At 46.0% G+C, this 25138-nt stretch overlaps 1 protein-coding gene across 1 annotated transcript; it reads left to right on the top strand.

Moving 5' to 3' along the window:
- The first annotated feature begins 2449 nt into the window (after positions 1–2449).
- Positions 2450–3464, top strand: LOC123137452 (temperature-induced lipocalin-1). Its single transcript, XM_044557213.1, has 2 exons — positions 2450–3022; positions 3113–3464. The coding sequence occupies exons 1-2, from the start codon at positions 2636–2638 to the stop codon at positions 3296–3298; spliced, it is 573 nt and encodes a 190-aa protein (XP_044413148.1). The 5' UTR covers positions 2450–2635; the 3' UTR covers positions 3299–3464.
- The last annotated feature ends 21674 nt before the right edge of the window (positions 3465–25138 follow it).

The following is a 25138-nucleotide window of genomic DNA, read 5'->3' as shown; positions in this document are numbered from 1 at the left end:
CCAAAAGGGGGGAATCTTTGGACAAGACATCGAGTAATGCACATAACCAAACACTATGTGCTTATTTTCTCACTAGGCAGAGCTAGGGGTGTAACATAGGTGCATGTTCGACCAACATTTGCTTCATCGTCACCACAACCCCATACTCAATGTCTCTCCTCTCTGACCCCACTCTTCACGCCCTCACCCCCTCCCAAGGACAACCATGTTGCCTCTCCATGTCCTATTTCTTCTCTTGCATCCATCGATGCTAGCTATTGCTATCCTCATCTGAAAGAGCGGATGGCGCCACCATCCAGTTGGGATGTCAATGCCCACGACACCATATTATCGATCTGGTCACCGACTTGCATGTATCGGTGGCCTGGTATGCCCCGCTGCCGTGTCCGGACGGCTACCGCGACGGTGCCGGAGGCGCGGGCCTCCCGCACGACGGCGGTGGAGGTGGTTCCCTCCCGCTCGGCCTTGGTGCTGCTGCTCCCGTCGCTTGGATATTCTATCCGGTCTTCTTGGCCTTGTGATGGTGCTCGCAGCGAGACGACGTTGGTGGCGGCGCAACCGTGATGGCGCATGGTGTTGGGCGGTGGTTTGGCTGGTCGGCTCTGGTTGGCCGGTGGGGTTTGGCGTGCGGGAGAAATCCTTGCCGGTTTGTCCGGCTCCGATGCGGTGACACCGACGGGTGCCACTATCCCTTCTTGGAGGGTGTCGGTAGTAGCTATCCCCCACCTCCCTCCACATACTGGGGAAACCCTAGGACTTGTCCAGGCAGTAGCGTCGTCGGCGTCGCATCCCTTCTTGGAGGTGTTGCTTAGTTCGCAGTAGGTCGGAGCCTCGGGCTGTGGTGGTTTGTTTCCGGAGGACGCAGCGGTTGCGGGTCTTCAGCGCTTTGTTGAGCTGCCATTGTTGGCATTTATTTCTTCTTCTTTTCCTTTGGGCTTGATGTGCTGCTCGCCCCAACATTGCGATGTGTACAATGGTGGTTTGCTTTGGAATACAAAGCGGGGGAAACCCTTTTTCGGTAAGATATTCCAATCCTATGAATCATAGGAGCCCACAGCTACCAAACCTCTGCAACAATACGATGTCGAGGCTAGTCACAGGCAGGAACCAAAAGGGGGAAATCTTTGGATAAGACATTGAGTAACGCACATAACCAAACATTGTGTGCTTATTTTCTTACTAGGCAGAGCTAGGGGTGTAACGTAGGTGCATGTTCGACCAACATTTGCTTCATCGTCACCCCACCCCCATACTCAATGTCTCTCCTCTCTGACCCCACTCTTTATCCCCCCCCCCCCCGCCCCTCCCCTCCAAGGACAACCACCTTGCCTCTCCATGTCCCATTTTCTCTTGCATCGATGCTAGCTACTGCTATCCTCATCTGAAAGAATGGATGGCGCCACAATCAAGTCGGGATGCCAATGCCCACGACGCCATATTATCGGTGTGGTTGCGACTTGCTTGTATCGGTAGACATCGACTCCTTGATGAACTCCCTCTCTCCTTGGCGCTGAACCCCTTATCCACATTTTTCTTGGCTCCTCCTCCTCTCTCTTCCCACCGGATAGCAGCTAAGGCCTCCTTTGCTTTGGAGGAATTTCACACGATGTCCATATGCTAGGATTCCTACAGGAAAAATTTCTTTAGAGCCCTTTGGTTTATAGGAGTGGGTCCCTAACTTCCTATTCCTATGTAGAATCGGTTCCCATCCTCCAAAATTCAAAGAAGAATAAAGGTTATCCTAGACTGAACGGAAAAAAAATCCTATCCGGTGAACCAAATGCCATCTCATTTCTTATTCCTATTAAGAGAATTTGAGATACAAGTCATTTCATTTTCTACAAGTTTCTTATTTCCGTGATATTTTTATCCTACGAACCAAGGAAAGCCTAAGTGTCTCAGCACGTAGATTTCTGCCCTATTTGTGTTTAGGTAGACTTTGGGGCTGGACTTTCAACCTTGGGGAGCAAGAAATCATGTAAGGCTGGGTATAAGTGTCCATGGACGTTCTGGAGTGCTCTAGAGCACCGTGTGAAAAGTGTCCTTGTGTGAAAACAGCTCCTTGGTCTCGGGGTAATTTTGTGTGGTTCAGAACTGATTAATAGTTCGAAAAGGAAAAAACCCTGTACGCTAGAAGTCGAATGTTCCTGATGTGTACGTTGACGTGCATGACGCGAGCGTTAATACAGATGAAAAGATGTCCAATTGGGAGCATGTCGGCATTTCTTCTGGTCCATGAACGTTAATTACTAGTTTTACCAGTATCATCAGAGATACCAAAACTGCAGCACCCAAAATGGCGCTGTCTGGGGCGAGCTTAGGACATGGAGAGATGTCGAGAAAGCAGTAACCTTCACGTGCAAGTCTCCACGTATAGACCCCGACAAACCATCGCGCTAAGCGTTCCAGAGCCCTCCACGTCCTTTCAAATTTCGACCACCTTATCCTCCCCGACCTTCTTCATCCCCCTTTCCCCTTCCACACGAGCTGCTAGCTTGCCTCTGAAGCCCTCTCACACCTCCCATATATCCACCTATCTCAAGCTCACTACAACTTCATCCAAGCAACCGTGATCAGTTCACGAATCCACCTAAAGCGAGACACAGACCGAGCAGCTACCGGGCGGCGATAGACGATGGCGGCCAAGAAGAGCGGGAGCGAGATGGGCGTGGTGCTGGGGCTGGACGTTGCGCGGTACATGGGGCGGTGGTACGAGATCGCGTCCTTCCCCAACTTCTTCCAGCCGCGCGACGGGCGCGACACGCGGGCGACCTACGAGCTCATGGAGGACGGCGCCACGGTGCACGTGCTCAACGAGACGTGGAGCAAAGGGAAGCGCGACTACATCGAGGGCACCGCCTACAAGGCCGACCCGTCCAGCGAGGAGGCCAAGCTCAAGGTCAAGTTCTACGTCCCGCCGTTCCTCCCCATCATCCCCGTCGTCGGCGACTACTGGGTCCTCTATGTCGACGACGACTACCAGTATGCCCTCGTAGGCGAGCCCCGCCGGAAAAGCCTATGGGTAAGCAAAGCATACATATGTATTACTAACAACGCTACAAGTGCGCTTGATTAATCTGGTTGTTTGCCATATGCGTGTGCATGTATGTAGATCCTGTGCAGGAAGACGCACATAGAGGAGGAGGTGTACAACCAGCTGCTGGAGAAGGCCAAGGAGGAAGGCTACGACGTGGCCAAGCTGCACAAGACGCCGCAGAGCGACCCGCCGCCGGAGAGCGATGCCGCGCCCACCGACAGCAAAGGGACCTGGTGGTTCAAGTCGCTCTTTGGTAAATGATAGATTCATCCGTCTGTATATGCAGTTGGCCGGCACTGTAACAGCCATGATGTGTGTTCATCTGTATCTTAGTGTATTAGCTAATCTCTATGGTGTCGAATAAATGGCACTCAGTGATATGGTACTACCGTTTCCACGAAAAGACTCCATGACGAGCTTTATCAACTGGGACAGCCTACGTGCAAACTGACTGATTTTTGTTATTTGGGTCAGTCGACTGACCAAAATATTCTGTTAGTCGGTTTGCTCCTATATCTGCATGCTTCCTACTCGATCGTTCCCCCGTACTAGCTGCTCACTTCATCACCCAACTGGAGCAAAGGGTGTACGCTGGACATTGATATTCACGCAAACACAGTACAAACCTGTTAACCGATAACCGATAAAGGGCCTTGGGGTGAGATAGCAACCAAGCACAATGCAAACCTGTTAACCGATAACCAAAATAAGAAACAAAAAGGGCCAATCGCATGAAATTCTAATACTTGTGGCAAGTCTGATTTACAACCATCCAACGGACAAACGAATGTGCGCCAAAATATATCATCTTACACCAAAGTTTGTCTCAGTCGATTTTTATATGGACGCAGTCGAGCCTATGCAACCACAAAACAAAAGCCCACCAGATGCTTGGGCTTGTTTTCACACATAACATAAACTGACCCAATAGCTGCAAAGACACAAGACATAAACAATAAAATAAAATAAAATATGAAGTTTTCTAAGGAAGAATGAATTTGCAATTGTTATTACACTTCAAGAAGAAAAACAAATTAATGATAAATTTTGCACATAATTTATAAATAAATTGCGGTTTTAATAGTATGCAAAAATATTCATATAATAGTGAAATTTACAGAAAAATTAAGTTTTACAAGAAGGAATGTATTAGTGGTATTGGTATTACCAGTAAAGAAGAAAGAAATTGCAATAAAAACTAAAAAGAATCAAAAGAATGAAGTTTTCCAAGGAAAAATAAATCGATGGCATGTGTATTACCCTTTGAGAAAAATAAAATGCAAACAATATAAATAAACTTGCAGACAACTTTGCACCGAAATTGCACTTTTTTAATATGCAAAGAATAAGCATACAATAGTGTAATTTTTGCACTCTATTATAATTTACACAAATATCATAGGGTACTTGCTTCTATACTCAAGTATCAATGAACAAATATGTGTATTAAAATAAAACATAAACTTTGTTGGAAATATGCCCTAGAGGCAATAATAAATTGGTTGTTATCATATTTCCCGGTTCATGATAATCATTTATTATCCATGTTAAAATTGTATTGATCGGAAACTCATGTGTGGATACATAGACAACAACGTGTCCCTAGTGAGCCTCTACCGGACTAGCTCGTTGATCACAGATGACAATGATATATCCTAGTCATGGACATGAGATGTCATTTGGTAACGGGATCACATCATTAGGAGAATGATGTGATGGACAAGACCCAAACTATAAACGTAACATGTGATCGTATCAAGTTTATTGCTATCGCTTTCTGCATGTCAAGTATATGTTCCTATGACCATGAGATCATGCAACTCACTGACACCGGAGGAGTACCTTGTGTGTACCAAACGTGCAACGTAACTAGGTGACTATAAATGTGCTCTACAGGTATCTCCGAGGGTGTCTGTTGAGTTGGCATGGATCAAGACTGGATTTGTCACTCTGTATGACGGAGAGTATCTCAGGGCCCACTCGGTAATACAACATCACAATGAGCTTGCAAGCAATGTGACTAAAGTGTTAGACACAAGATCTTGTATTACGGAATGAGTAAAGCTGCTTGCCGGTAATGAGATTGAACTAGGTATGGAGATACCGACGATCTAAACTCGGGCAAGTAACATACCGATGGACAAAGGGAACTGCATACGGGATTAGTAGAACCCTTGACATTGAGGTTCGATCGATAAGATCTTCATAGAATGTGTAGGAACCAATATGGGCATCCAGGTCATGCTATTGGTTATTAACCATAGAGGTGTATCGTCCATGTCAGCATAGTTCTCGAACCCGCAGGGTCTACACACTTAACGTTTGGTGACGATATAAGTATAGTTCAGTCATTATGGTGGTTACCGAAGGTTATTTGGAGTCCCGGATGAGATCCCGGACGTGAAGAGAAACTCTGAAATGGTCCGGAGGTGAAGATTGATATATTGGACGAAGGGTATTGGAGTCCGGAATTTTTCTGGGGGTACCGGGTGATGACCAGCATCACCGAAAGGGGTTTCGGGGGTGGGGGGGACAAGTGTTGGGGGGCCCATGTGTCAATGGGAGGGGGTAAACCAGCCCACTAAGGGTCTGTGCGCCTCCCTCACCCTTTCCCACATAACCAGAAGGGGTAGGGGCACTCCCCTAGGGCAGCCACCCCCTTTGCCTTGGGGGCCAAGGCTCCAGGGGGGGGGGAGGCGCACCAAAACACATCTAGGGTTTCCCCCTGGTGGCCGCCAGCCCCCACTAGGGAACCCTAGGGTGCCCTCCTCCTCCCTTTCCCCTATATATAGAGGGGGTAGAGGGAGGGCAGCCAAACCCCATCTATGCCACGACGCTGCCCTCCCTCTCCCTCGTAGTTCATCTTCTTCTTCGTGAGGCTTGGCGAAGCCCTGCTGAGATTTCTCCACCACTGCTGCCATCACACCGTCGTGCTGCCGGAGGACTCGAGCTACTACTTCAGCATCGCTCGCTGGATCGAGGAGGTGAAGGCGTCATCAAGCCGTACGTGTGTTGAACACGGAGGTGCCGTCTGTTCAGCACTTGGATCGAAGGTTCGTGGGAGTGATCGTGATTGGATCACGAAGACGTTCGACTACATCAACCGCGTTTCTTAATGATTCCGCTTAGCGATCTACAAGGGTATGTAGATGCAATCTCTCCTCTCGTAGATGGCCATCTCCTAGATTGATATTGGTGGGCGTAGGAAATTTTTTGTTTCCCATGCAATGTTCCCCATCTGTGGCATCATGACCAAGGTCTATGCGTAGATGACATCATTAGTAGAACACAAAGGAGTTTGTGGGCGTTGATATTCAGATTGCTTCCTTCCTTGGTCTTTTCTTGATTCAGTGGTATTGTGGGATGAAGCGGCCCGAACCAACTTTACATGTACACGTACATGAGACCGGTTCCATCGACAGACATGTGACTTTGTTGCATAAAGATGGCTGGCGGGTGTCTGTCTCTCCCACCTTAGTTGAATCGAATTCAACAAAGGCGGTCCTTGTAGAAGGTTAAATAGCAACTTGCATATCACCGTTGTAAGAATCGTTCTTGCTAGATACCCATAGCATCCACGTAAAACATGCAACAACAATTAGAGGATATCTAACTTGTTTTTAAAGGGTATGTTGTGATATGATATGGCCAAAGACATGATGAAATATATTTGATGTATGAGATGATCATGTTTGTAATAGTTTATATTGACTTGCATGTCGATGCATACGGCAATCGGCAGGAGCCATAGGGTTGTCTTTAATTATTGTATGACATGCGTGTCAATCATTAAGTGCTATGTAATGCTTTACTTTATCGCTAAGCGGTAGCAATAGTAGTAGAAGCACGTATGGCGTGACAACCCCGATGGCGGCATGATGATGGAGATCATGGTGTCATGCCGGTGACGATGGAGATCATGCTGGTGCTTTGAAGATGGAGATCAAAAGCACAAGTTGATGGCCATATCATTTCACTTATGATTTGCATGTGATGTTAATCCTTTTATGAATCTTATTTTCCTTAGGACGACGGTAGCATTATAAGGTGATCCCTCACTAAAATTTCAAGATAAAATTGTGTTCTCCCCGAGTGTGCACCGTTTCGAAAGTATGTCATTTCGAAGCACCATGTGATGATCGGATGTGATAGACTCTACATTCACATACAACGGGTGTAAGCCAGTTTTGCACATGCGGAACACTTGGGTTAAACTTGACGAGACTAGCATGTAGAGACATGGCCTCGGAACACAAGAGACCAAAAGGTCGAACATGAGTCATATAGTAGATATGATCAACATGGAGATGTTCACCATTGAAACCACCTCATCTCACGTGATGATCGGACTTGGGTTGGTGAATTTGGATCATGTTACACTCAGATGACCGGAGGGATGTCAATTTGAGTGGGAGTTCTTAAGTAATATGATTAATTGAACTCATTATCACGAACAATAGTCTAAAGTCGCCTTTGCAAATTTATGTTGTAGATCAATAGCTCGCGCTGTAGCTCCATGTTTTAATACATTCCTAGAGAAAGACTAAGTTGAAAGATATTGTGAGCAACGATGCGGACTAGGTCCGTAGTTTGAGGATTGTCCTCACTGCTGCACAGAAGGCTTATGTCCTAGATGCACCGCTCGGTGTGCCAACCCCTCTAGCGTCATATGTGGATGTTGTGAACATTTGGCAGACATGTTCTGATGACTACTTGATAGTTTAGTGCGCCATACTTTACAGCTTGGAATCGGGGCTCCAAAGACGTTTTTGAATGCCATGGAACATATGAGATGTTCCAAGAGCTGAAATTGGTATTTCGGGTTCATGCCCATGTTGAGAGGTATGAGACCTCTGTCAAGTTCTTTGCCTACAAGATGGAGGAGAATAGCTCAGCCAGTGAGCATGTGCTCAGAATGTCTGAGTGCTACAATCGCTTGAATCAAGTGGGAGTCTATCTTCCAGATAAGATAGTGATTGACAGAGTTCTCCAGTCACTATCACCAAGATACTAGAGCTTCGTGATGAACTATAACATGCAAGGGATGGAGATGATCCCGGAGCTGTTCGCGGTAGGCCGCAGAGGTAGAAATCAAGAAGGAGGATCAAGTGTTGATGGTTAACAATACCACTAGTTTCAATAAGGGCAAGGGCAACAAAAGCTTCATGAATGGCAAGCCAGTTTCCGCTCCAGTGAAGAAACCCAAGGTTGAACCCAAACCCGAGACTAAGTGCTTATATTGTAAGGGGAACGGTCACTGGTAGCGGAACTACCCCAATAGATAAGAAGGCTGGCAACTTCAACAAAAGTATATTTGATATACATGTTATTGATGTATACCTTACTAGTACTCCTAGTAGCACCTAGGTATTAGATACCAGTTTAGTTGCTAATATTCATAACTCAAAACAAAAGCTGCAGAATAAACGGAGACTAACTAAGGGCGAGGTGACGATGTGTGTTGGAAGTGTTTCCAAGGTTGATGTGATCACCATCGCACGCTCCCTCTACCTTCGAGATTAGTGTTGAACCTAGATAAAAGTTATTTGGTGTCTGCGTTGAGCATGAACATGATTAGATCGTGTTTATTGCCATACAATTATTCATTTACGTCAAAGAATAATGGTTATTCTATTTACATGAATAATACCTTCTATGGTCATGCACCCAATGTGAATGGTTTATTGAATCTTTATCGTAGTGATACACATGTTAACATTGATGCCAAAAGATGTAGAGTTGATAATGACAGTACCACTTTCTTGTGGCACTGCCGCTTATGTCATATTGGTGTAAAGCGCATGAAGAAACTCCATACTGATGGAGTTTTTGGATCCACTTGATTTTGAATCACTTGACACATGCGAACCATGCCTCATGGGCAAGATGACTAAAACCCCGTTTTCCGGAACAATGGAACGGGCAAGTGACTTGTTGGAAATCATACATGTTGATGTGTGTGGTCCGATGAGTGTTGACATGTGCGGTGGATATCGTTATTTCCTCACCTTCACCGATGATTTGAGTAGATATGGTTATGTCTACTTAATGCAGCGCAAGTCTGAAACGTTTGAAAAGTTCAAGCAATTTCAGAGTGAAGTTGAGAAGCATCGTAACAATAAGATTAAATTCCTATGATCCAATCAAGGGGGAGAAAATCTGGCAATCACTTAAGACAATGTGGAATTGTTTCACACTTGACACCACCTGGAACACCACAACATAATGGTGTGTCCGAACATCGTAATCATACCTTATTAGATATGGTGCATTCTATGATGTCTCTTGCCAATCTATCACTATCGTTTTGGGGTTATGCATTAGAGACAAATACATTCACTTTAAATAGGGCACCATCTAAGTCTGTGGAGACGACACCGTATGAACTGTAGTTTGGCAGGAAACCTAAGTTGTTGTTTCTTAAGGTTTGGGGCTGCGATGCTTATGTCAAAAGGCTTCAGCCAGAAAAGCTCGAACCCAAAGCAGACAAATGTGTCTTCATAGGATACCCAAAAGAGACGGTTGGGTATACCTTCTATCTCAGATCCGAGGGCAAAGTGTTTGTCGCTAAGAACGGGTCCTTTCTCGAGAAAGAGTTTCTCTCGAAAGAATTGAGTGGGAGGAAGATAGAACTTGATGAGGTTGTTGAACCTTTACTTCAACCAGAGGGTAGCGTAGCACAGAAAGATGTTTCCGTAGCACCTATGTCAGTTGAAGAGGAAGCTAATGATGATGATCATGAAGCTTTGGATCAAGTTACTGTTGAACCTCGTAGGTCGACAAGGGTACATACAACTTCTGAGTGGTATGGTAACCGTGTCTTAGAGGTCATGTTGTTGGACAATGGTGAACCTACGAGCTATGGAGAAGCGATGGTGGGCACGGATTCCAACAAATGGCTAGGAGCCATGAAATACGAGATAGGATCCATGTATGAGAACAAAGTATGGACTTTGGTGGACTTGCGCGATGTTCGGCAAGCCATTGAGAATAAATGGATCTGTAAGAAGAAGACAGACGCTGATGGTAATGTCACCATTTATGAAGCTCGACATGTCGCAAAGAAGTTTCCAACAAGTTGAAGGAGTTGACTATGATGAGACTTTCTCACTCATAGCGATGCTAAAGTATGTTGGAATTATGTTAGCAGTTGCTGCATTTTCAATTATGAAATATGGCAAATGGATGTCAAAACAAAGTTTCCTTGACGGTTTTCATGACGAAAGGTTGTATGTTATACAACCAGAAGGTTTTGTCAATCCTAAGGATGATAAAAGGTATGCAAGCTCTAGTGATCCTTCTATGGACTGGAGCAAGCATCTCAGAGTTGGAACATACACTTTGATGAGGTGATCAAAGCTTTTGGGTTTATACAAAGTTTGCAAGAGACTTTTATTTACAAGAAAGTGAGTGGGAGAACTACAATATTTCTGATAAGTATATGTTGTTTGACATATTGTTGATCGGAAATGATGTAAAATTTCTGGAAAGCATAAAGGGTTGTTTGAAAGGAGTTTTTCAAAGGAAGACCTGGGTAAAGCTGCTTACATATTGGGCACCAAGATCTATAGAGATAGATCAAGATGCATGATAAGACTTCCACAGAGCACATACCTTGACATGATTTTGAAGGAGTTCAAAATCGACCAGTCAAAGAAGGTGTTCTTGCCTGAGTTGTAAGGTGTGAAGTTGAGTAAGACTCAAAACTCGACAACGGCAGAAGAAAGAGAAAGGACGAAGGTCGTCCCCTATGACTTAGCCATAGGCTCTATATGGTATGTTGTGCTGTGTACCGCACCTGCGGTGTGCCTTGCCACATATTTGGCAAGGGGGTAAAAAAGTGACCCAGGAGTGGATCACTGGAAAGTGGTCAAAATTATCCTTAGAGGAATAAGGAAATGTTCTCGGTTATGGAGGAGAAAAGAGTTTGGCGTAAAGGGTTATGTCGATCCAAGCTTTAGCACCAATCCGGATGACTCTGAGTAGCAAACCGGATACATATAGTGGAGCAGCCATTTAGAATAGCTCCAAGTGGAGCGTGGTAGCAGCATCTATAGTATGACATAGAGATCTGCGAAGTACACGTGGATTTGAATGTTGCAGACATGTTGACTCAAACCTCTGTCACAAGCAAAACATGATCAAACCCCATAACTCATTGGGTGTTGTAAGTGCATCTAGTGCCACCCCTAGTTGGTTTTGGAGTATTGACGACAAAGTTGGTTGAGGGACTAATGTGTTTGTGAGAATTGCAGGATAACGCAGGTAGTGTCCCTCATTGATTCAGTTTACCTACCGGAGATGACCCCTAAAAATGTATGAAGACATTGAAGACAATGGTGGTATGAGAAGATATTCATATTGAAGACTATGACATTAGAAGACATTGAGTGAAGACTATGGAGCGCGAAGACTATGTGGTTTCGTTGTTTCCTTTTCTTCTTTGTTGAGTCATAGGAACCACCGTACTGTTAAGTGGGGTCCAAGTGAACTAAGTCAGAGTGACTGAAGTGATGCTCAACCCAAATCCTATGTCTTCGAGCGAAGATAATGAGAGCAAATCTTATCCAGAGCTGGATGAGTCAGCTTTGCTTGTAGCCCAAGTAAAGTTGCCGCGTGTGTTTGAAATCTGACCGTTGGAACACGTGTCAGTTCCTTAGTGACCCAGGGTCATTTCGGACAAATCAGGTCGGGTTGCCTTGTGGCTATAAATAGCCCACCCCTACACCATAAATTGGTGGCTGCTCAGAGTTAGTGCACGGCTTTTGTCGTTTGAGAGCAACCCACCTCGAAGCATTTGAGAGAGAGAAATCCTTGCGAGGACAATGCCCAAACACCTAGAGCCAAAGAGTGTTAGGCATCACTAAAGTCTTTCTGTCTGTGTGACCTGAAGACTTATTACACTTGAGGACTGTGAATCCTCCAGCCGGTTAGGCGTCGCGTTCTGAGCATCCAAGAGTCATTGTGGATTGCCGGGTGAACGAAGTCTGTGAAGGTTTGGAAGTCTACCTTGAAGACTTACCAGAGTGATTGGGTGAGGACTAAGTGTCCTTAGCTCAAGGGGAATAAGGTGAAGACACGGTCTTCTGAGTTGAATCTCAGCCTCCCTAACCAGACGTACAGTTGTCACAGCAACTGGAACTGGTCCAACAAATCCTGTGTCTTCAACAAGCGACTGGTTCTATCCCTTTCCATCCTTTACTTAAGTTTGTCTTCGTGAAGTCACTGCTTATCTGTGTATCTGTTTGACTTCATTGCTTGACTACTACTGTTGATTGGCTTCACACTATCTTCCATCCCAATCCTTACTACTTAGCTGCTATTAGTCCTGTACTTTCACATCATTGCATATTTGACTATGGCTTGCTTATGGTAGTTTATCTTCTGCTGCATATCAACTAGGTCATTTCTGTTGTTTGTCTTCGAAACTTCTAAGTTTTGAAGACTTTCATAAAAATCGCCTATTCACCCCCCCTCTAGTCGATACTAGCACTTTCAGGTGTTAATCACATGGTGATGTGAACTAGATTATTGACTCTAGTGCAAGTGGGAGACTGTTGGAAATATGCCCTAGAGGCAATAATAAATTGGTGGTTATCTTATTTCCCGGTTCATGATAATTGTTTATTATCCATGCTAGAATTGTATTGATCGGAAACCCAGATACATGTGTGGATACATAGATGTCACGCCCAATATGCGATACTATCCTAAAGAGACTCGAAGGTCCCACCAAGGATAGAACCGCATATTGAAACGCTTTTGCAAGGTGGATACCATTACATCAACATTACATAATAGGTAGGGATACATACACAAGGCATACAATGCCACACGGATACAACATTATCTTACAAGAGCAAGATCCCACTACGGATGAAACACAAACAGAAGCTCAAACGACATCCACCCTGCTAGCCCAGGCTGCCGACCTGAAACCTATCCCCTGATCGAAGAAGAAGCAGAAGAAGAACTCCAAACAAGCAAACATCGCTCTCGCGTCATGATCATCGCAAAACCTGTACCTGCAACTGTTGTTGTAGTAATCTATGAGCCACGAGGACTCAGCAATCCCATTACCATGGGTATCAAGACTAGCAAAGCTTAAAGGGAAAGGAAGGGGTAAAGGTGGTGAGGTTGCAGCAGCGACTAAGCATATATGGTGGCTAACATACGCAAATAAGAGCGAGAAGAGAAGCAAAGGAACGGTCGTGAAACTAGCAATGATCAAGAAGTGATCCTGAACTCCTACTTACGTCAAACATAACCCAAGAACCGTGTTCACTTCCCGGACTCCGCCGAAAAGAGACCATCACGGCTACACACGCGGTTGATGCGTTTTAATTCGGATCTGGTGTCAAGTTATCTACAATCGGACATTAACAAATTCCCATCTGCCTATAACCGCAGGCACGGCTTTCGAAAGATTAATACCCTGCAGGGGTGTCTCAACTTAGCCCATGATAAGCTGTCGCGATCAACGAAGGATATACCTTCTCCAAAGAAGACCCGATCAGACTCGGAATCCCGGTTTACAAGACATTTCGACAATGGTAAAACAAGACCAGCAAGACCGCCCGATGCGCCGACAATCCCGATAGGAGCTGCACATATCTCGTTCTCATGGCAACACCGGATGAGCAATCCGTACAACTAAAACCAGACCTCAAGTTTCCCTGAGGGGGCGCTGCAAAGGGCTCTAGTTCGGACCAACACTTAGACAAGCACTGGCCCGGGGGGGGGGCTGAAATAAAGATGACCCTCAAGAGAGCGACTCCCAAGGGAAAAGTAGGCGGTGATGAGGCAAATGGTAAAACCAATGTTGGGCCTTGCTAGAGGTGTTTTATTCAAAGCGAACTGTAAAGGGGGTCCCATAAATCACCCAACCGCGTAAGGAACACAAAATCCGGGAACATAACACCGGTATGATGGAAACTAGGGCGGTAAGATAATATAGATGCATTAATTAAATAAGAGATATTGTGATATCCAAAACATAATCCTGTCCACCATGGAGCAATATTCAACTTCACCTGCAACTAGCAACGCTATAAGAGGGCTGAGCAAAGCAGTAACATAGCCAAGCAATGGTTTGCTAGGAAGGGCGTCAAGGGTTAGAGGTTCATGGCAATTTGGGATGCTTGAAGAGTAAATGATAGGTAGCGCAGCATAGCGATAGAACGAAGCAACTAGCATAGCAATAATAGTAGTGAGATCTAGGGTAGCGGTCATCTTGCCTGAAATCCCGCTAGGAAGAAGAACGAGTCCATGAAGAAGATGAAGCCATGAGGACGAACCAAGCGTAGACGAACAAATCCTCACGATCGCAACGAAACGGGAACTATCGAGAAGAAGCACACCACACGGTAAACACACCACACATGAACAAGACATGATGCGCAACCAAGCATGATGCATGACAAGGTTACATGAAGCTACTCATGGCAAGAGATGATGCAAACAAGAGCAACACATCAAGGCAGGTTTAAATGAGGCCGGGAACAACATATAACAATTCCGGTAAGTCCTCATATGCATATTTCGAAATTGGTCCAGATCTGAATAAACCTTTTGTTCAAGTTGTTAAACATCAAGTTAAGGTGCAACAAGATGATCGACACGAAATTCTAGTCAAGTTACATATAAAGTTCAATTAATTCGGAGCTACGGCCTAGAAGATATGAGCAAATCAAGTTAAACATGGCATTGATGCAAAATGCATACAAACATCAAGAAAACACCTCAAAACAAGGATGCAACATGATAATATGAAGCTACATGTAAATCTAAGCAAGTTTCATATAGAGCACACTCAAAACGGAGCAACGGTTCAACACATACACTATATACAAGTCATAACAACAATCTGTCCAAAACAGCAACTAGGCATCTTGCAAGCATCAAAACAATATGCTACAACACCCCAACATGATGTACAGGTAAAGCATAACAAAACATGAACACTGGGCTATCTCCAGAAATCACTAGAACATGCTCAAACACACATGGCAAGATTGCAAATAATAACAGTTCAGACTTTGTAGAAAATAACATCAGGTTGCAATGTTTAGAGCTATCAAACAACATGTTACAGGAACTTATCATGGCAAACAAAGGTATGGCATGAATCTACTAATTGCATAGAACAAAAGTCCCTTACCGACCATGAGCCAAAAAGGAACAGAAAATATGATGGCACCCACGTAAACATAGCAAGTTATATGACAGATTCATACATGGCTGGAACAATAATAAGTAGGCATGTAGATGAGCTTGTACCACTCACCATAGAGCAATACATGGCATGGAAAGGCAACCAACATTAAGAATACATGATTATGAAGCTAAACATGGCAAGAGCAACTTCATAGGGTGCGTGGATCACTAGCAAAACACATGGCAACAACTGAACTTAATGTTAACAGGCTGACATCAACATTATTTAGCAACTTTGGAGCAAGATTACAACAAGCTATAGCAGGCTATAAATGAAACCAGAGGCACGGATGGATAGACCATAACATGTAGAACAAAACACCCTTAGTGAAGATCTCCATATTATGCATAGAATGACTTGTAGCAGCAGGTTTACATAGCATCACGAAATAACAGATTCAGCCTAGCAAAACAGCAACAGCGTGTACACTACTTAACAAGCTTGATTCACTCACCACAAGTCATTGCATGACAAGATAAGCATAGCATCATCAAGAAGACATGTTTATGAAACAAACCAAGGCAAGAACAAGTTTATAGCATGCAAGGATCAACTACAACAACCTTGGCAAAATTGAATAACATGTAAACAATCTGCCAGGAAACATTTTGTAGCACAAGTAGAGCACGAAAATGACATGCTACACTACTCCATAATTGCAACCAGGGGCATGGATGGATAGAGAAACACCATATGTTCAAAACATCCTTACTGAACTATCTCAAAATAAGCATGGATCTCTCTGTAGTAACATGTTTACATGGCATCAAAATAACAGCAGAACAGGGACTAAAATCAGCAACATCACGAAGCCTAGTTTGCATGCTTGTGCTAGTCACCACATTGATCACAAAATTACATGGCAAGCATCTCTGTAAAGATGGCATAACATAGATCAAAACACATGTAGACATCAACCTCATAGGATGCACACATCAATCATGGCAAAAATGACAAATGAGCATGTTCTGTTAACAGTCAGCAGACAACATTATATAGCACTCTTGTAACGAAGATTCAGGCATCAAGATAAACTCAAATGAACATGGTGCAATGGAATGAAATGTAGAGCATCTCTCAATGAACATTTTGATATATTACACGCTTGAAACGGAGCAGTATGCATGGAGTTATGATGCAATGAACAGGGCACCAGAATGCTGAAAAATCAGGGACTTAGGCAATTTTTGAAAAAAAAACGAGTGAGCGCAAAATTGCTATATAGCGCACGGTGCGAGGGATAGCTGGGTTGCTCACCAGTGGGCTCAGCCCATATGGAGAGGAGGTGAGGCAGGCCGGTGGGGGAGTCGGGCTGGACCGTGGCCCACGAGGCCCGCGTGGCTGGAGGAGGCCCAGGACGGCACCGAGCGCCCGAGCTCGTCGCTCGATCCAGGAGGCCGAGCAAGGCAGCGGCGCTGGCGGGGCTCCGGCGATGCAGGGACGGGGATGAGGTAGGGGCCGACGAGGAGGCGACAGGGGCCGACAGAGATGGCGCGGGGCGCTGGCGGCGAGGTCCGTTGGCGGCGGCAAGGCGCTCCGGTGGCTGGCGGTGCACCGGGGAGCCGGGCGGCGCGGGGGCGCGGTGCTCCGGCGAGCCGGGCGGCGTGGGGCGTGGGACAGGGCGGCGGAGGTGGGCGGCCCCGACGAGGCGGCGGTCGCGGTGGCGGGGATGCGCGCCGGCGAGGGACCGGCCGGTGGTGGAGCAAATCCGGCGGCGGGGTCAGCGGATCCGGCGAGGCGGCGTGCAACGGGTGCGGGCGGCGAGGCGCGGGCTCCTTCGGGCCCGGCGCGGCTCGGGCCGGGCCCGATCTGGGCCTCACGGGCGCGGCGGCGGGGAGGAGAGAGAGAGAGGGCGCGCGGGGGGGGGGGGGACGTGGCGCTGCGGGATTGGGCGCGGGGGCGGCGATGATGACGTGGAGGCCTGTGATTCGCCGGAGTGAGGTGGCGGTGGGCACGTCCGGCGGCGGAACGGACATGTCTGGCTGCAGGAGGAGGAAGATGGCAAGGGTTTGGACTGCGCGAAAAATCCGGGAGGGGCACATATTTATAGGTAGAGGGAGCTAGGAGAGTCCAAATGAGGAGCGGTTTTCGCCCACGCGATCGTGATCGAACGACCGAGAGCATGGATGGGAGTTTGCTGGGTTTTGGGCCACTTTGGAGGGGTGTTGGGCTGCAAGACAAAAGGGGCTTTGCGGGCTACGCGGTTAACCGTTGGAGTATCAAACGGACTCCAAATGGCACGAAACTTGACAGGCGGTCTACCGGTGCTATACCAAGACCGCTTGGCAAACCTCAGGCCATTCCGAGAAAGTTTAACACCCGCTCACAACGAGAGACAAAAGGGGAACGTCGGAGGACATATGAGTGCCGGATTGCAAAACGGACAACGGGGAAAATGTTTGGATGCATGAGACAAACACGTATGCAAAATGAGATGCACAAGATGACATGATAAAATGCAACACACAAGCAAATGACATGGAAACGACGGCAAATAACTGGTGGACACCTGGCGCATCGAATCCGGGGCGTTACAACACTCCTCCACTAACAAGAGATCTCATCCCGAGATCTTAGGATCGAGACGGAAGGGAAAAGGGATGAGGTGAAACAAGAACTCAACAGAAGAAGCAAAGAATCGAGAGCACTCAAGAAGAAGAGAGGAGCGACGAGAATGATGAGAATCGAAAGCTCACGGAATCAGATAGACTATGAAACCACTCCGGTTAGAATGAGATAAGAAACGAATAATACTGAAAGGATTTAGACAGCACTCGGACTGAACATGGAAAGAATAGAACATGAACTTGATAGGATGGAATGATACTTGATGAACTCTTGAAGAATGAATTATATCATGAAGAACCATCATGAAGAACTCCGGTGACAAAAGAATGATGAGATAGAATGAAGGAAAAGAATAAGATGAGCCTTGCAATGATTTAGATGGAGGTTCCGGCGAAATGACTGAGAAAATTTTGAACTCCGGAAAAGAAAAGATGGAAACACTTGGAACTAGAATTTATTCATCGAGAACAAACTCCGAAGGAAGGGATTGATTGCTTGGATGAAATAAGAATAAGATTTATTTTATGATTATCCTTCATCAAATTAAATTGATGACAAGCAATGGATTTTGCATACTACTTATTCTTCTTGAAAAGGATTGAGAAGTGACATATCGCAAACTTGAGAAGGTCTTCATGAACCACCAGTAGAATTGGAAAGAACGAATGGATTAAAATGATAATCAAGGAAAAAGAATCTTAAACGAACCACCGTAAGAATTCGAAAATGACTGATGAAAGAGACTGAATCACCGGGAAGAATTAGAAGGCAAATATGTTTGTGGGGATTTAGATACAAGAGAGCGGGAAGAACTCGAGCTGATTAAAGAACATTTGAACGAAGCGCCGGGATAATTGGATAACGATAGCTGGAATGATGGCCTCCGGTGAAAAGAAATGGAAAAACAAATCCTGACATACTCCGGATGGGTAAGAAAAAGAATATCTGACAAATGGAATAATTCGAAAGGCTAACAAGAGCTAGAACCACAAATCTTCGGGAGAATGGGCAAGATTTAGAGGAAAACTCTTCTTCGATCTTCAAATGATGACGAGAAACACCACCAAAATTACTGAGATACTCCGGCAGAATGGAAAGCAAAGGGGTTGAACCAACAATGAAATGATTTGAAATCGATCTGGGAAAGGCATCTGACTGATGGGATCCATTCTTACGTCATACTTGAAAAGAATTGAGAAAAACTCTGGAATAATTAGAAGAGTCAGGTAAGATCCTGGGAAAAGACCTGTGGGTTAGGGCTCACTGAAGAGATAACACCGTTGGAAAGGTTTGTTGAGCAGATAGATGATGCACCGGGACAATTGAAATATTTGAATGAGGTGACAACCTCGAATTAATTGGAACACAGACGAAACTCCTGAGATGTCTTGAGCACTCCGGAAGTATAAACTGGCGAGAGGCGAAACGAGCAGGGAAAACACTTGATCCACGGAAAAGACTGCCATCCACCCGAAAAACTTGAATTGAATCCACCGGAGAAGAAAAGAGATGAAGAATGTCAAACGAGATGAGAATTCACCGGTTGAGATTATTGAGGAAAGACTGAAGAGGTTCCGCGCGAATGAAATTGATGCCCGAAACAGACTCAGACTCCGGTAAGAAGAGGGTGGGAGGGCGGGCAAACAAAGGCAACTTTGAAGGGGGAAACGACGAATATCTTTGAAGAGAAAACACCGGTTGAAATCATTGAGGAAAGAAAGCAAATACTTCGCACGAGTAGGATGGATACTCGATAACGGACTCCGGCTTTGAGAAGAAAAAGGGTGGGAGGGTGGGAAAACAAAACAACTGAGGATTGAACTTGGCAAAGATGAAGAGGCTCGAGTCAACTTGACGAGAAATGCACCGGATCAAAAGAGCTGAGAACCAACGATCGGAAAACCCACTACGTGATCCTAAAGAAAATTTGAAAGGGAAGAGGAGTAATTCAGAACACCTACGTCAAGATTCCTCACCAGAGCGACGAAGGGGCTGAGGAGTAAAAAGAATTCCTACTCTCCGATATAACTAGACTCCAAAAACAGTTTTCTTCTAGACTCGACAACTGCCAAACTACACGATCAATCAAGGGGCTCCTAAGGTCGGTCGAGGCTCTGATACCAACTTGTCACGCCCAATATGCGATACTATCCTAAAGAGACTCGAAGGTCCCACCAAGGATAGAACCGCATATTGAAACACTTTTGCAAGGTGGATATCATTACATCAACATTACATAATAGGTAGGGATACATACACAAGGCATACAATGCCACATGAATACAACATCATCTTACAAGAGCAACATCCGACTACGGATGAAACACAAACAGAAGCTCAAACGACATCCACCCTGCTAGCCCAGGCTGCCGACCTGAAACCTATCCCCTAATCGAAGAAGAAGCAGAAGAAGAACTCCAAACAAGCAAACATCGCTCTCGCGTCATGATCATCGCAAAACCTGTACCTGCAACTATTGTTGTAGTAATCTGTGAGCCACGAGGACTCAGCAATCCCATTACCATGGGTATCAAGACTAGCAAAGCTTAAAGGGAAAGGAAGGGGTAAAGGTGGTGAGGTTGCAGCAGTGACTAAGCATATATGGTGGCTAACATACGCAAATAAGAGCGAGAAGAGAAGCAAAGGAACGGTCGTGAAACTAGCAATGATCAAGAAGTGATCCTGAACTCCTACTTACGTCAAACATAACCCAAGAACCGTGTTCACTTATCAGACTCCGCTGAAAAGAGACCATCAGGGCTACACACGCGGTTGATGCGTTTTAATTCGGATCTGGTGTCAAGTTATCTACAACCGGACATTAACAAATTCCCATCTACCTTTAACCGCAGGCACGGCTTTCGAAAGTTTAATACCCTGCACGGGTGTCCCAACTTAGCCCATGATAAGCTCTCGCGATCAACGAAGGATATACCTTCTCCCAGGAAGACCCGATCAGACTCGAAATCCCGGTTTACAAGACATTTCGACAATGGTAAAAGAAGACCAGAAAGACCGCCCGATGCGCCGACAATCCCGATAGGAGCTGCACATATCTCGTTCTCAGGGCAACACCGGATGAGCAATCCGTACAACTAAAACCAGACCTCAAGTTTCCCTGAGGGGGCGCTGCAAAGGGCTCTAGTTCGGACCAACACTTAGACAAGCACTGGCCCAGGGGGGCTGAAATAAAGATGACCCTCAAGAGAGCGACTCCCAAGGGAAAAGTAGGTGGTGGTGAGGCAAATGGTAAAACCAATGTTGGGCCTTGCTAGAGGAGTTTTATTCAAAGCGAACTGTCAAGGGGTCCCATAAATCACCCAACCGCGTAAGGAACGCAAAATCCGGGAACATAACACCGGTATGATGGAAACTAGGGCGGCAAGAGTGGAACAAAACACCAGGCAAAAGGCCGAGTCTTCCACCCTTTACCAAGTATATAGATGCATTAATTAAATAAGAGATATTGTGATATCCCAAACATAATCCTGTCCACCATGGAGCAATCTTCAACTTCACCTGCAACTAGCAACGCTATAAGAGGGTGGAGCAAAGCGTAACATAGCCAAGCAATGGTTTGCTAGGAAGGGTGTCAAGGGTTAGAGGTTCATGGTAATTTGGGAGGCTTGAAGAGTAAATGATAGGTAGCGCAGCATAGCGATAGAACGAAGCAACTAGCCACGAGGACGAACCAAGCGTAGACGAACGAATCCTCACGATCGCAACGAAACGGGAATTATCGAGAAGAAGCACACCACACGATAAACACACCACACATGAACAAGACATGATGCGCAACCAAGCATGATGCATGAAAAGGCTACATGAAGCTACTCATGTCAAGAGATGATGCAAACAAGAGCAACACATCAAGGCAAGTTTAAATGAGGCCGGGAACAACATATAACAATTCCGGTAAGTCCTCAGATGCATATTTAGAAATTGGTCCAGATCTGAATAAACCTTATGTTCAAGTTCTTAAACAGCAAGTTAAGGTGCAACAAGATGATCTACATGAAATTCTAGTCAAGTTACATATAAAGTTCAATTAATTCAGAGCTACGGCCTAGAAGATATAAGCAAATCAAGTTAAACATGGCATTGATGCAAAATGCATACAAACATCAAGCAAACACCTCAAAACAAGGACACACCATGATAATATGAAACTACATGCAAATCTAAGCAAGTTTCATATAGAGCACACTCAAAACGGAGCAACGGTTCAACACATACACTCTATACAAGTGATAACAACAATCTGTCCAAAACAGCAACTAGGCATCTTGCAAGCATCAAAACAATATGCTACAACACCCCAACATGAGATCAAAAGGCATGGACATGATGTACAGGTAAAGCATAACAAAACATGAACACTGAGCTATCTCCAGAAAGCACTAGAACATGCTCAAACACACATGGCAAGATTGCAAATAATAACAGTTCAGACTTTGCAGAAAATAACATCAGGTTGCAATGTTTAGAGCTATCGAACAACATGTTACAGGAAATTATCATGGAAAACAAAGGTATGGCATGAATCTACTAATTGCATAGAACAAAAGTCCCTTACTAACCATGAGCCAAAAAGGAACAGAAAATATAATGGCACCCACGTAAACATAGCAAGTTATATGACAGATTCATACATGGCAGGAACAACAATAAGTAGGCATGTAGATGAGCTTGTACCACTCACCACAGATTAATACATGGCATGGAAAGGCAACCAACAGTAAGAAGACATGATTATGAAGCTAAACATGGCAAGAGCAAGTTCATAGGGTGCATGGATCACTAGCAAAACACATGGCAACAACTGAACTTAATGTTACCAGGCTGACAACAACATTATTTAGCAACTTTGGAGCAAGATTACAACAAGATGCAGCAGGCTATAAATGCAACCAGAGGCACAGATAGATAGCGCATAACATGTAGAACAAAACACCCTTAGTGAATATCGCCAGATTATGCATAGAATGACTTGTAGCAGCAGGTTTACATAGCATCACGAAATAACAGATTCAGCCTAGCAATACAGCAACAACGAGTACACTACTTAACAAGCTTTATTCACTCACCACAAGTCATTGCATGAAAAGATAAGCATAGCATCAGCAAGAAGACATGTTTATGAAACAAACCAAGGCAAGAACAAGTTCATAGCATGCAAGGATCAACTACAATAACCTTGGCAAAATTGAATAACATGTAAACAATCTGCCAGGAAACATTTTGTAGCAAAAGTAGAGCACGAAAATGACATGCTAGACTACTCCATAATTGCAACCAGGGGCATGGATGGATAGAGAAACACCATATGTTCAAAACATCTTTACTGAAGTATCTCAAAATAAGCATGGATCTCTCTGTAGCAACATGTTTACATGGCATCAAAATAACAGCAGAACAGGGACTAAAATCAGCAACATCACGAAGCCTAGTTTGCATGCTTGTGCTAGTCACCACATTGATCACAAAATGACATGGCAAGCACCTCTGTAAAGATGGCATAATATAGATCAAAAGACATGTAGACATCAACCTCATAGGATGCACACATCAATCATGGCAAAAATGACAAATGAGCATGTTCTGTTAACAGTCAGCAGACAACATTATATAGCACTCTTGCAGCGAAGATTTAGGCATCAAGATGAACTCAAATGAACGTGGTGAAATGGAATGAAATGTAGATCATCTCTCAGTGAACATTTTGATATATTACACGCACGAAACGGAACAGTATGCATGGAGTTATGATGCAATGAACAGGGCAACAGAATGCTGAAAAATCAGGGACAGGCAATTTTTTTTAAAAAAAACGAGTGAGCGCAAAATTGCTATATAGCGCACGGTGCGAGGGATAGCTGGGTTGCTCACCAATGGGCTCGGCCCATATGCAGAGGAGGTGAGGCAGGCCGGTGGGGGAGTCGGGCTGGACCGTGGCCTACGTGGCCCGCGTGGCTGGAGGAGGCCCAGGACGGCACCGAGCGCCCGAGCTCGTCGCTCGATCCAGGAGGTCAAGCAAGGCGGCGGCGCTGGCGGGGCTCCGGCGATGCAGGGACGGGGATGAGGTAGGGGCCGGAGAGGAGGCAACAGGGGTCGCAGAGATGGCGCGGGGCGCCGGCGGCGAGGTCCGTTGGCGGCGGCGAGGCGCTCCGGTGGCTGGCGGTGCACCGGGGAGCCGGGCGGCGCGGGGGCGCGGTGCTCCGGCGAGCCGGGCGGCGTGGGGCATGGGACAGGGCGGCGGAGGTGGGCGGCGCCGACGAGGCGGCAGTCGACGGTGGCGGGGATGCGCGCCGGCGAGGGACCGGCCGGTGGGGAGCAAATCCGGCGGTGGGGTCGGCAGATCCGGCGAGGCGGCGTGCAACGGGCGCGGGCTCCTTCAGGCCCGGCGCGGCTCGGGCCGGGCCCGATCTGGGCCTCACGGGCGCGGCGGCGGGGAGGAGAGAGAGAGGGCGTGGGGGGGGGGGACGTGGCGCTGTGGGATTGGGCGCGGGGGCGTCGACAATGACGTGGAGGCCTGTGATTCGCCGGAGTGAGGTGGCGGTGGACACATCCGGCGGCGGAACGGACATGTCCGGCTGCGGGAGGAGGAAGATGGCTAGGGTTTGGACTGCGCGAAAAATCCGGGAGGGGCACATATTTATAGGTAGAGGGAGCTAGGAGAGTCCAAATGAGGAGCGATTTTCGCCCACACGATCGTGATCGAACGACCGAGAGCATGGAGGGAGTTTGCTGGGTTTTGGGCCACTTTGGAGGGGTGTTGGGCTGCAATACAAAAGGGGCTTTGTGGGCTACGCGGTTAACCGTTGGAGTATAAAACAGACTCGAAATGGCACGAAACTTGACAGGTGGTCTACCGGTGCTATACCAAGGCCGCTTGGCAAACCTCAGGCCATTCCGAGAAAGTTTAACACCCGCTCACAACGAGAGACAAAAGGGGAACGCCGGAGGACATAGGAGTGTCGGATTGCAAAACGGACAATGGGGAAAATGTTCGGATGCATGAGACGAACACGTATGCAAAATGAGATGCACAAGATGACATGATAAAATGCAACACGCAAGCAAATGACATGGCAACGACAGCAAATAACTGGCGGACACCTGGCGCATCGAATCCGGGGCGTTACAATAGACAACAACATGTCCCTAGTGAGCCTCTACCGGACTAGCTCGTTGATCAAACATGACGATGGTTTCCTAGTCATGGACATGAGATGTCTTTTGGTAACGAGATCACATCTTAGGAGAATGATGTGATGGACAAGACCCAAACTATAAACATAGCATGTGATCGTATC

Source organism: Triticum aestivum, chromosome 6B (genome assembly GCF_018294505.1).
Source record: "Triticum aestivum cultivar Chinese Spring chromosome 6B, IWGSC CS RefSeq v2.1, whole genome shotgun sequence".
Taxonomy (NCBI): domain Eukaryota; kingdom Viridiplantae; phylum Streptophyta; class Magnoliopsida; order Poales; family Poaceae; genus Triticum; species Triticum aestivum.
This window is presented reverse-complemented; position numbering and strand designations above follow the sequence as displayed.